This window comes from Natator depressus, chromosome 8 (assembly GCF_965152275.1).
Source record: "Natator depressus isolate rNatDep1 chromosome 8, rNatDep2.hap1, whole genome shotgun sequence".
In the NCBI taxonomy this organism is placed as follows: domain Eukaryota; kingdom Metazoa; phylum Chordata; order Testudines; family Cheloniidae; genus Natator; species Natator depressus.
Genome location: NC_134241.1, coordinates 6,200,415 through 6,214,161, shown reverse-complemented (window position 1 = coordinate 6,214,161; position 13,747 = coordinate 6,200,415). Strand labels below are relative to the sequence as shown.

At 45.9% G+C, this 13,747-nt stretch overlaps 1 protein-coding gene across 1 annotated transcript in view; it reads right to left on the bottom strand.

The window, feature by feature from the left end:
- FAT2 (FAT atypical cadherin 2) overlaps positions 1-13,747 on the bottom strand; it is an 81,745-nt gene that overhangs the window by 25,876 nt on the left and 42,122 nt on the right. Inside the window, exons 10-14 of the mRNA XM_074960267.1 lie at positions 8,109-12,161; positions 4,974-5,170; positions 3,723-3,876; positions 2,644-2,877; positions 1,446-1,835 (exon numbers count right to left, since the gene is read on the bottom strand). Coding sequence (XP_074816368.1) covers positions 1,446-1,835; positions 2,644-2,877; positions 3,723-3,876; positions 4,974-5,170; positions 8,109-12,161 — 5,028 coding nt within the window. The remainder of the gene's footprint in view (positions 1-1,445; positions 1,836-2,643; positions 2,878-3,722; positions 3,877-4,973; positions 5,171-8,108; positions 12,162-13,747) is intronic.

Sequence of the window (13,747 nt, the reverse complement as noted above, 5' to 3'; positions counted from 1 at the left end):
CCAGAATAAGATAGGTATTCAATCAAAAGTGCCAAGTGCAGGAAAGAAAGGTTCTTGTCGAAGCCTATGTGGACGTATGAGAGACAATCAGCAGATAGGTATCAGCTGGAGATCACTAGCTGTCTCCTTTGAAAGTGGTGGCATGAGTGTCTGGGTTTGTCTGTGGGTATATAAGCAGAAGGGTAGGGTATATCTCAGGGTATTGGCGAGAAACTGAGGTCTACATGAAAGCAAAGAGGGAGACAGAATGTTGCCATGTACTCGAATCAAATCATCATGAGATTATGACTAAAATACCATGTTAGCCTTTCTCTGGGAATTACTCTGCTCCAATTCTATTAGGATGGACGTTCTGAAGAAGTGATCTTTGTGGAAAAGTTAGCGAGACTGTTGGGGCTGGGATGATAAAGACAGCATCTTGGATTGGGATGATCTAGTGAAGGGCTGAAGGCCTCCATTGTCACATCAAAGCGGCTATCTCAGGGAATCTGACATTGTTCTTGCAATAGGCAGCCTTTATCATCTCTTTGAGTAAATAATATGGCACATTACGCTAGCTCATCAGGGCTGACTCAGCATCTGCTCCGTGAGTAATAATTCCATTTTTATCCATGCTTGTTGAATAGCTACCTAATAAAATCACCTATTGTAGCACTCTCTGCCCTGGCAGATTCCTTGTCGGGTCAGGGTGGAGTGTTTTTCCTCCAGAACCAAACAACAAGGGAACAAAACCATCCTGAGCATTCACAGTGGAAAAATCTCCACACTCTGTTTTCTGTTCATGCATCATCCCTCAGAAGCCTGATCCAAAGCCCACTGAAGTCAATAGGGGTCTTTTTGTTGACTTCAATGGACTTTGGATTGTTCCCTAAGAGAATCTGGTGTCTGTATTTAGGGTAGTGGAGTATTACATATCCCTCCCTCCTCACAAATCATACTCCGTATCTGGGCAAGAAAGAGCACAGGGCTGAAGGTAGGGGATGGGGAATAGGGGTGGGGAGCTGTCAAACTGGGAAAGAAGAGAGAAGCTATTTTAAAATATGAAACATGATTTTAAAAAAAACACTTGGGGAGAGAGGGAGGAAAAAAGTTAAACAAAGGCAGGGAAGATAAGAGAGGAGAGAGAGAAAGATCAAAGGAGAGAGAAGGGGAGAGAGAGATGGGAATGAAAGACGATAATAAAAGACCTCCAGAGGAAGATAAGGGTGGTGGTGGAAGGGAGGATGAGGAGGGGAAGAAAGTTTTCAGGATCATGAGAAGGGGCTAGAATAAAAGAGGGAAGTCAGGTAAAGAGCATATGGAATGCAAAAAATATGAATTACAATACGGAGGAGAAAGGGAGAAGCAGCATGAGGCAGACAGAGACAAAACAGGAAAACGGGCACTGACTAGGATGGTCTCCTTGCCAGTCCAGCCAGGACGTGCCGTGGAACTAGACCTTCTACCTGTGTTTGAGTTGATTTGGAATTTCCCTTGATCATTCCCATTCACGATTTCGTACTTGATCTCCGTGTTCTCAGCGCCGTCCCTCGTCAGCGTGGACAGGTTGAGGACCTCAGTGCCCACAGCCACGTCTTCCGTTACTGTGGCCACATATTCGGTGCTCAGGAAAACTGGCAGGTATTCGGTCAGATCCACCACAGAGACAGTGACGGTGGTGAGAGCAGAGAGGGGGCGCGGGGAGCCCCGGTCTGTTGCGCAAACCGTCAGCTCAAATGCTGAAATCTGAGTGTCCTTTAGGGGCTTCTCTAGCCGGATTACCCCAGTAGTCTCCTCGATTGAAAAGTGTCCATCAGCTGAGTCAGTGAGAGAATAGATCACTTCTGCATTGCAGCCTGGAAGGATAACGGGGCAGACTGGATTAATCACGGGACTTCGTAGTTTATGGATACCCAAATGAACTTAAACCCAAGAGAAAGACTTTTGGTTGCATTTAAGTCCCAGTTCATGTGTGCACCATTCCAATATGGATCCAACCTTTTATCCATCCCTGCAGCCATCCATCAGATATTTGTCTCTGATATGCTGTTGATCTCTGTTTTTTAATTAATTATTTTTATTTTCACCCTCATAATTGCACAGTCTCCCATATCTACCATTGTAAATAAAACCTTCACAGAGGAGCTCTTCCAGGAGCCTTATCCAGGGCTCAGGAAACCCAGGGTCACAAGAAAAATCCAAACAACTTCCCAAAGACTATTTTCATTTCTCTTCCCTCGCTTTCTCTTCCTCCCGCCCCATTTATAAACCTTCATCACTACTGTCATTGGCTCCCATTCTCCATCAGTGGTGATATTTGCATTCAGCAGCTCTGCGGTGCTCCCACAAATACTGGCCCAATGAGAAAGAGGCCAGTCGAGACTGGATCTTCAGTCTTTTACTTGTTTGTGCATAATGCTACTTCTAAGCTACTAAGATGCCCTCAGCTGGTATCTTCTGAAGTTTACACATGTATCCAGTTTCCTACAGGGTCTTCAAGGTCTTCAAGAATGTGTCGGCAACGAGAAGATTGGATCAAAGATCCAGATACCTTTGCACCAAGTCACAGCCGTCTATGCCCTTTGCTGCATTCCTTCCCTGTATTTTGAGAATTTCTATCTATGATGTAAAAGAACTCAGGCTAGAAATCCCGTTCTGACTCACCTTCATCGAGATCCCTGGCAGAGACCACTGCAATGGGTGTCTTCATTGTGGTGTTATCAAAGACAGCTACTGCACAATGACTGGGAAAGAACCTTGGAGCATTGTCATTCGCATCCTCTATGACTAGGGTTATATCTGCCTGGCAGGAACGGCCTCCACCATCTGTTGCCTTGGCGACAAGATGGTACGTAGGTTTCTGCTCCCGGTCTAGAGGTGCAGAAGTGGTCAGCTCCCCTAGTGAAATAATAAGAGACAGCAATGGCTGCAATCTAAGAGAATTTTGGTAAAGAGGGCTATATGCCACACTATGTCAATGCACTAGCCTTGGGAGACAGCAAACTTGGGTTAAAAAAATAGCTCCAGCCCAGTTAGCAGCGAGAAAAAGCCCATATCTCAGTGCTACAAGCTATTCCAATATCACTGTCAGCCTTTGCACAGGAGTGGCCCTGTGCAAGGGAACGCTATGCAAGGGAAGTTTGCACATGATGTGTCTCAGCTGTAATAAATTGCACTTCGCTAGCAGGATCTCAGACGTCTTTGCAAACATTGAGTTAATCACCCCCAGGTAGATAAGTATTATCTCTCTTTTAGAGATGGGGAAACTGAGACCCACGGAGATGAAATCTTGCCTAAGGTCATGCAGAAAGGCCTTGCTAGAGCTTAGAATGGAACCCAGGTCTCTTGATTCAGCCCTGCCCCCTAAAACCCACCTTCTCCTCTTATGCCCGGCTGTAGACTGTAATATCAGTCCTTCCCCTTCCCCAAGCACTAAAACCTCACCAGGGTAACTCCAAACATTTTTAAAGGAAGTCAGTGGAGAGAGCGCTTAGTTAATTCCAGAAAAGAACCAGTATTCTAAAGATACTGCAATAAATGAAGGAGGCTCCCTGTTTGCCCTCGCTGCTACCTTGACAGAGCTGAAATTAAAGGCTTTTCTGTTTATTCAACAAGAGATAAGGGGCAGACAGCTCCAGGGAGCCAACTTTGCAACTGCAACTGATCTCCAGACTGAGTGGGTGGGGAAGAGAACATAACCCGCAGGTCTCTGCAAACTGCCATGTGGCAGGTGCAGCTCTTACCTGTCTGTGGATCCAGTCTGAACTCCTCGGCACCAGGACCATGCAGACTATACGTTATCTGCGCGTTGCGGCCAACATCAGAGTCAGTGGCTGATATTTTCAAAATGAAAAGACCAGGGAGTGCATCTTCAGAGACTTTTCCTGTGTAGAGAATCTGGAAAGGAGAGAAGTTACTGCCCTCAGACATGCTTGGCATCATTCTGTGTGCAGGACGTGTATGCTCAAGCCAACATAACAAAACTTTACTGCCAGATGTTGTGATTTCAAATAAAGGAGTGGGGAGCTGGTAAGAAGAAGGCTGACATTGTCCAGGCTCCTCCTGCTTTTCTCCCACCTCTCCTCCAAGCAGATGGAAATGGGGAAGCCATGTCTATGGCGATTTGAGTGGGTTATTATTGTCTTTGTGACCCTTTAGCAGAGTTTTCTGAAACACGAGGCTATCAGGCTTGCCAGTGAATTGGGTCCTGCAGCTTCAGCAGTCCCCTTCAGGTCTCACTGCTGCTTCCATTTGATATAAAGGGAAATCTATTTTATGACATATGTGTGGGTGTGGGTAGTACAGTGCTCATAACCAGTGGTAGAATGATAGGCCTGGGGACTCAATCCACTATGCACAGATCAATGTGCCTCCATGTGGCCGGTCAGTGTTTCTGTGCCAGGGGGACCACCTCTGGTGGGAGAGGCTAATTCAATGTCTGCTCCTTGGTCTCTTTGCTGAGAGTGCCTCAAGGTTGTTAATTAGCCTCTGTGTCTTTTGTGATGAGGAAACCTGCCCATTGGAAACTGGGCTGAGGTCAGCAAACTCATTTCACAGAGGCCATTGAACATTGCTTGGAGAGCAACAACTTTTGGTCACTCCCAACGTGAGCTTGATTCATACCAGTGACCTGGAGGTGAAAAGCTCTCTGTCCTATTGCCAAACCCCTTAGCTATCCCCTGTGATGGAAATCCTTTAGCCTAATGGGATACATGGCTTGCCCATTTTCATGCCCCTACCCAGAAAGCTTCCCCCACCCTTTGCCTCTATATGTTATCCGTCATACTGTTTGTGTCATAAGCCACAGCTACTTTACACATCTGGAGTCTGGGTCTGACCCTCTCGTTACCATGTTGCTTAATTAAAAGATGGTGAGTACGGTCAAAGTAATAAGGAGATAGCTCTGTACAAGAGTTACAACAAGACCACACCACGTTAACTTGTGCCAGCTCTGTCATCAGTTCCACTTCCGCTGCCTTTCCCCCTTGCCTCACCTGCTTGCATTCGGGGTTGTTGTCATTGATATCGAGGACAAAAATCTCCACTTCTGTGACAGCCTGAAATTTCCCATCGGAGGCTGTGACCTTGAGGAGATATTTCTCTATATCTTCCCTGTCAAGAGGCTTCTTGGAAACGATTTTCCAGTCTTCCTTAACCTGTTTAACACTGAACTGTCCTATCATGTCTCCTTCTGGAAAGATACAGAAGACAGAGTGAGGAAACACAGTGTACAGCGAGCACTGAAAGTGTGAAGGGACAGGGGTTGGGGATGGATATGCTGCTTCTCTCCTGTACCACCTCACCCACTCCATGCAACCTGCTGCAGAACTTGCATGTGTTAGCAGCAGCTGTAAGGAGAAATGGGCAGGAATGTCCTATTGGCTCCATCTGAGACCCCTGACTCCTCCCCGCTGCACTTTAAGCCCCAGGAAATACCACTTATGCTTCAGTCATTGGTTGCTTAAATATTACATGAGCTACCGGGGGGGAACAAGTTGTTTTCAAAAGGTTGTTTTCAACAGCTTTGAAATGTCCCAGTGATGTACATATGAGCCAGCACGAAAGCACACAGTGTATCCCATTTCCTAAAGTCTGTCCATCTCTTTCTCTATCTCCAAACACAATAGAATTATATGTGGCTAAAGAGATCTGGAAGCTACATACACACTGAAATGCAAACACTGATTGTTCATTATTGCAGTGCAAGAAAAGATTTTTTTTTTAAATGTACTATTGCAACTGTAAAAGCGGCAAAGAGTCCTGTGGCACCTTATAGACTAACAGACGTATTGGAGCATGAGCTTTCGCGGGTGAATACCCGCTTCGTTGGATGCATTGCAACTGATCTCCCGTAGCTACCTTTAATGATGTAATAAGTGAATCCAGAGGCGGTTGCGTAACGGCTAGCGGGCCAGATTCTCCAGTCTGCCAAGTTTGCTTTGTGCGGCTAACGTGATAGAAAGTGAACTTTAAAGTGGCCAGAAACTACCCCCAGGGGTGCGGGAACAGTTTGTATAATGGGGGTGCTGAGAGCCATTGAACCAAACTGCAAACTCTGCATATGATAGAAACCACTTCAAGTCAGGGGATGCCGTACTACCCCTAGTTCCAGCACCTATGACTACTCTGGGAGAATTCACCCATATTGTGGGAATCTCCGGTGGCAAAGAACTGATGGCCTGCACTGGAACTGTGCCAGTGTAGGCACAGGGTGTATCTGGTGAGGGGAGGCAATGTGGGGGTGGGGGGGGGAGTGGCATAGGCGCAGCTACACCAGGTTCCTCACTTACATCAGGCCATGAAGCACCGTACGCCAGCGGCACAAGTTCAAGTTGCCTCCTTGCAACTTTCATTTACACTGGGGTTGGGGGGCTGAGAAGCAGGGAGCCAAACTGGCTCTCTCCATTGCACCCCAGGAGAATCAAGCCCTAGTATTTTTATTTTTAACTTGCTCTGTGTTTTAAAATATCTAGTGGCCACCTAGGCCTCCTCAGCTGTCATGTTGTTGTTCACTAGGCCACTGAGAACTTTGTGACGGCAGGGGGCACAGAGCTCAGATCCTCTTGCTACAAAACCACAGGCCTCCCAGTGTGAAACTCACCATGACCTTAGGCAGCACAGAGCCTTGTGCTGTGGGCTCGGAGTTCTATCACCACCGACCCTAAGAAGTTCAAAGTGGCCTGGGCCTACAGAAGAGTGACACCCACCAAGACCGAGGAGGCCCCAGATTTGTTACCATATTTATGATGAACCCCTTCTATACGTTTACTTCAAAATAGCATGTGCTGCGTGACATGATCCAGTTCATCAGCACTTGATGGGCGTCCGCTTACACCCTGCCTCCTGTTACCCCCTACTTTTCCTTCTGATGCACATCCCCCATTAGCTGAAAAACAGGCGGCTCAGTTAAAGGGGGAAGGGGGAAAGAGTGCATGAGAGGACTCCCCCTAAAATAATGATCAGAATGGTTTCTTTTCTATGGACCCTAAAGGATAAGCGCTTCTTGATTGCATTCTGTGTTGTTTTGCTAGGCCCTGGGGCAATACATGTGTTTCTTAGAATTTTAACTACATATGGAACTGCCTAACCCAAAATAGAGAAAACATAAATAAAGCCCAAACAACATCAAAGTGCATTTTCCAGGGCATAAAGTAATCTGAAGCCAGATCTTAAAGCAGCCAGAAATGTTCTGACAAAAACAGCCAAACATACTCAGCCAGATGAGTTAAAAATAACCAGGCATTCAAAAAACCAGCTAAAAAGAGATTGAAAACACAGACACACTCCTGTTTTAAAAGATTGTAACAGATCACAGGCTACAGCATGATCTGGCTAAATGCTTTGACCCTGAAGGGTCTTTATCTGAGCTGGAACAAACATTTTAATTTTAGGCATTTGTTTCACTGTTGAGAAAGACCCTTTGTAGTCAAAACATACTACAAAATCATGCAATTACTTGTCGAAATAAAGTATGGACATTTTAGTTTTTAATCCTCTTTTTTTTTTTTTTTTTATAATAGGCTGTGGTTAATTTTGATTGGCCTGGCTTCCATTCTGGGTGTGCAATAACCTCCTTATTGTTTCTTAATAGTGAAAAACTTTAGTATGTTTGAAACTACAATATTGGACATTATTTGATACAGACAATGGGCTAACTACACCACTGGGTAAGCGTATGCAATTACAGACATATAAGGACTGATTCTCGGAAGTGCTGAGTGCCCACAGATCTCATTGACTTCATCCTGAACGTGTTCAGTACCAAAATATCAAGCGCGCACACACATACACACACACACACATACAGTATCTTTACATATACATTCAGAGTATATGTACATATGCAGGTTTGTATGCTGGCTAGACTGGCTTATAAGAGAAAAGCAAGACTAAAGAAATTAAATACATATTGCAGCCTCCATGTGAAACAAAATATTACGACTCACTCTGAGACTGATGCAACACCCCTGGTGGAAAACACTTAATATGATGCATGCAATAAGTATTGCAATGGGAGCGTTTGCAGAATAAGGTACTAGTCGGTGTGACTAATGGTAGCAGAATGTGGCCCTAAGATTATACGCTTATTATTCTTGCCAGCTCAAGAGTTAAAATTAATAGCAGCTCACCAGTTATGTAACATGTGACGCGTCTGTTCTGCTCTGAGATATCAGCATCTGTGGTTCTGAGCGTGGCAATGACCTGCCCAGGCTCAGCATTCTCAGTCACTGAACCTTTGTAGACCTCTGAGGTGAACTGTGGAGCATTATCGTTTTCATCGGAGATGGTGACCTCCACCAAAGTTTGGGAAGACAGCTGGACTTTCCTGCCATGGTCTGTGGCTACCACATAAAAACGATAGGTCTCCTGAACTTCACAATCCAGCCCTTTCAATGTCGTGATCCACCCACTCTCACTATCAATGGTGAAGAGTCCTCTGATGTTGCCAGATTCTGCTTCCAGGCTGTAGGTCACCTGTCCGTCGCTCCCTGTGTCCTGGTCATTAGCGGTAACTTGAATTACTGTGGTTCCTGGTGGCATGTTCTCTGTGACAAAAGCCTGATAGGGATCCGCCTCAAAAACCGGTTTATTATCATTGACATCTTTCACTTGGATACTTACTGAGACCAATGAGACCAGCTCGGTCCCCTGGTGTGAGCAGAGAGCCATTATGTCAATCTGGTACCATTTGGTCTTCTCATGATCCACGGCCTTCTTGATTTTTAAAGCCCCCGTTTGCTTGTCCAGTGTGAATACCTCATCCTTATTGCTTTCAGCGGTGGTTCCCTTCACCAGGCTGTATATGATGGGCTCCTCTGCCACAGCTTTAACTGATCCTATTTCTGATCCTTCTGGAAGGTCCTCAGATGCTGAGAATGTATACAGTGGCTCAGAAAATCTTGGCAAGGACACTTCTCTGGGGACAATCTGAAGATTCACTGGGACATGAGAGTTCCAGTGAGGGGGTCTGCTGTCTTCAGCTTTGACGTTGAAGTTAAATGCTCTATTTTCTAACCCAACGAGGCTCTCTTTGACTTTAACAACCCCAGTGGCAGCACTGATCTCAACAAGATCCTCCGCAATGCCTTCCACTGAATCAACAGAGTAGGTGACGTCTGCATTCACGCCTTCATCAGCATCATAAGCCAGGACCTGAATGACTGGGGAGCCTTTGCTTACATTGGACTGAATGGACAAGGTGTACTCGGAGGCTTTGAACTGAGGCGGGTTGTCATTCTCATCTGTAAGGATTATCTTGACTGTGCAGAAAGCCACCTTCCCGCCCCCATCCTTTGCCATGACTTTAATAGCAATGACTCTCTCGGTGGGATTTTCCCGGTCCAGCTTCTGCAGCGTGGCAATGTGGCCTTTATTGTCTATGGAGAACTTCTCCTGGGCAAGTTTGTTTATGATAGTATAATCTATAGTGCCATATGGGCCGTCGTCTGGGTCAATAGCCAGAAGCTCAATCACCTTGGTTCCTACCTCAGCATTTTCAGCCAGCTCTGCTTCATACACATTCTGCCAAAAAGATGGGCTGTATTTATTTGCATTGGTGGTATTGATGTACACGGGCACAGTGGTCTTGAAAACCCCATCTGAAGCAGAGACCTTGAGGTTGTAAGATGACTCCAGGTCCTTTCTACAGCGGTTGAGCATGGAAATTATTCCAGAAGTGCTGTTGATGGTGAAATGTCTTTTGTCATTGCCTGAGAGTATTACATATTCCAGTCTCGTGATGTCTCCACTGTCAGGGTCCAGGGCCTGGACCTTTATCACAGTATGGCCACAGGTGGCCATTTCGCTCACCTTGGCTTCATACTGAGGTTGGCTGAACTCAGGGGGGTTGTCATTTATGTCTGCCACGTCAATGATTACCAGGGCTTCGCTGCTAAGTGGGGGAATTCCGTGATCTGTAGCTCTTACTTTCATGAGAAACTGGTGGTTTGTTTCATGATCCAGCACGTGGGCCGTTGTGATTTGTCCCGTGTTAGGGTCAATATCAAAGGACTTGGTAGCATCTGAACTGTCGTCCAAGATCTGATAGGAAATTACTTTGTTTCGTCCTGAATCCTTATCAGAAGCAAAGAGCTGGACAACGAGGGTCTGAGCTGGCAAGCCTTCTGAGACAGATGCTGTGTAAAGCATCTGAGAAAATACAGGTGGGTTATCGTTAATATCCTCCACCTCCACTTCCACCGTGGCTTCCGAAAAGGACCCCAACGCTGTGTCCGTGGCTCTCACCGTAAATGTATGTTTTGTCTCTGATTCGTAGTCCAGCTGCCCAGTGACAGTAAGGACACCGGTCTTGAAGTCAGTGTTGAACAGTTTAAGGGACTCTTCTTCCATGATGTTGTAGATGAGCCGCAAGCCTTCAGGACTACGAGCCTGTGTGTGGAGAATAGGTGTGTACAGGGGGATATTTTCCGGCACTTTCACTGTATAGTAAAGGCTTTGGAACAAAGGATTGGATTTGTTCCTCACAGTGATTAAAACCTCTTCTTCAGCATGCAAGGGAGGCTCGCCACCATCTCTAGCAATAACTTTAAGGGTGTATTTATTTAAAGCTTGATAATCGAGGGGTTTCTTGAGCGAGATGTCCCCCAGGTAGGGGTCAATCCAGAAGTACTCATAGAACTCTGCTAATGAATACGTAATGGCTCCATTGTCTCCTATGTCTCTGTCAGTGGCAGATACCTGGAAAACAACATCACCCGGTTCCGTACCATCCTGAACTGATGTGTAATATGGAATGTCCTCAAACTGCGGTGGATTGTCATTGACATCCTCCACATAAACCTTGACTGTAGCCTGAGATACCCTGGGTGGGTTTCTACTGTCCTTTACTTCCACAGCAACCTCGTACATGTCCTGTGTTTCACGGTCAAACTCCACATGCTTGGTCTGCAGCACTCCTGACGCCTGGATCATTTTGAACCTCTCCGTGCCATTTAAGAGGGAAAAAAAGAGTGGCTCATTTAGCTGATTCCCCCTGACTCCAAGAACAATCAGAGTCTCTTGATCCGTAGAATTCTCCAGCACTGTTGCTGTATACAAGTCCTGATCAAATTTTAAGGCAGTAACTTGGGCTTTGGTTAAATTTATCCTGACCAGAGCCGTACTCTTATATAAGCCATCACCAGCTCTGACTGTGAGCTCACGATAACTTCCCAGGAGGGTAGCATTAAGCACGGAGATGAGACCTGTGAGTGGGTGAATGTATAAAGCGTTGTCAAGGTTGCCGTCCGCTATGCTATACGTCACCTCCGAATCTGCGTCTTCTGCTTGCACTTCCAAAAGCTCCATGCCTGGGTGGGCAGGCAGCAAGACAGAAAGTTCGTAAGTGTCATTTAAAAATACTGGAGGAGAGTCATTCACATCTTTGACATGGACTATGACCTTGGCAGGCGTGGATGCAAATAAACAGGGATTACCCCTGTCATGGACATGTATGCTGAAGTAGAAAACCGGGATGAGCTCATAATTGATGTCAGCACGAGTGGTCAGCGTTCCCATGCTCGGATCTATATTAAAATATTTCAGTGCCTCCTGTTCTAAAATTTCATAGACCAGCAAGGCATTCGAATCTTGGTCAGCATCTGTTGCACGTGCTACCAGTGGGGCATTGTTTCCATCCATAACCATGCTTTCCAATGGAGCATTCTCGCTGATCCAGCCGACGAAGGAAGGCTTAACAAAGGCAGGTGCATTGTCATTCTCGTCCATGACGTAGATAAGCACTGTTACATCCGTAAATGCTCCTCCCATGTTGGTGCCTCGGACTTTCAGCTGGTAAGATGAGACCTGCTCAAAATCTAAGTTCTTCTGAGTGGAAATAAGGCCTGATTGATAATTCATAGAAAATACACCATCCCCATTTCCTTCTTTGATTTCATAGCTGACAGGTGACACACTTGTGGCTGAAACCAGGATAAGAGGAGAGCCAGCAGCAATAGATTCGCTGATCTCTGCGATGTATTCCACCTCTGGAAATTTAGGAGGGGTGCTGTCGGAGGGTTTAATGTGAATGTGGACTGCAGTGGAGTCCTTAAGTTGGGGGAACCCTTGATCTTCTGCCTTTACAATGAGCGTTAACCGCTCTTGTTTGGATTGGTCAAGTTTCTGGGCAACTGTAATAATTCCAGACAGTGAGTCAATGCTGAAGAACCCTTCACTGTTACCTGAAATAAAAGAAATGGCAAAATCAAGAGATTAACTCACTCTTTGGCCGTGTCCTCTTGGATTGTTTCCAGGGACGTTCCTGGTATCATATCAAATGACTTGTGCTAACCATTGTCTGTTTCTTTCATTGGGAAATAACAATCTATATTAATGTATAGATTGGTCTGGGGTGCTGGAACAATTTGTATAGTGGGGGGGGGTGCTGAGAGCCATTGAGCCAAACTATAAACCCCACATATAATGGAAACCGCTTCAAGCCAGGGGGTGCGGCAGCACCTCCCGCACCTCCTAGTTCCCGCACCTATGGGCTGGTCTTCCTCTAAACATAATGATCCTGCAGTAAACTATAGGCAAACTTGTAAGTAAAGGATAAAGATTATTAGAAAAATTATTCTTTAATTCAGGTGAATTTAATGCTGGTGAAATGTGCACTTGAAGTTTTCTGTTTTTGGATTGAACAGGTACAGCGTGGGCTGTGCCATATCCCCCTGCCCTACCCTGCCATAACTTATCATTATTATAATAATATGTGTATTTCAGTAGAACCTATGAGCTCCAGTCATGGCCCAGCATCCGAACGCGCTAGGTGCTGTACTAATACAGAACAAAAAGGCAGGCCCTGCCCAAAGCGCTGACAATCTAAGCAGCCAATGTGGCACATCCTTAAGTGTTTGGGTTGTACTGTTAGAGTGATAAAATACATGACCATTGCAGTCTGTGGGCACCTTTGCACTGGAGGGACCATCACTAGGAGTTGAAAAGAGGTACTTCAGTTGCTATAGCAATTAATTCCTTGGTGCCTCTACAGAGACAGCCAACAAGAAAGGTGGTGATAAGTTTGGGGATCATTAGCAGCTAGATGGAGACCATCCACTTATTTCACATAGGCCATCAAACAGCAGTCTGGAGGCTGCTGCAGCTGGTCCCCGTGTTTCAATCACTAACGTCTTAGCTTAGACTTGAACTTGTGACCCAGGGGTGAAATGATCTTCTCTAAAAAAAATATGTTAATATTCTGTAACATGATAGAGGAATGAACAATTTCTAAATGTGCATCCACGTACTGCTCCCATTTCCAACCCAGGCTGGGGATAGATATAGCCATTAGAAAGGGCACAATGTGCTGTGATTGTCCAACAGGCTGGGGCCCTTTTTAAGGTATCCAGGAATCCGGAGCTCGTTCAGCTCTGCTGACCCTGTGCAGTCAGGCTGTACGTCAATTAGAGATGTTAAATGTGCCCTGGAAGAATGTTCATGCAGCAACTAGGCTCTGGTGGCTTGAAGATATGAGGCGATAGGGAACAGTGTGAGTTTGTGCAGAACTGAAGTCAGAGCCGGGGGACTGGGCACAAGGAAGAAACACCAGGAGGTATTATTCCTAGCAAGCCTTCTCCTGCAGTTCACCAACAGTGCTGATTTTCCAGGCACCTTCTCCATTTTTTAGGAGCTGCCTGTCTCCTTCTACCAGAACCCAGAGGGGAATGAGATTGGATGACCAACCACAACTGTATAGGGTTCCTAATGACACTTTCTACATCGGGTGAGGCTGAGTCTGTGCACATCAGGAGAGGTCAAGGGGTCTGTT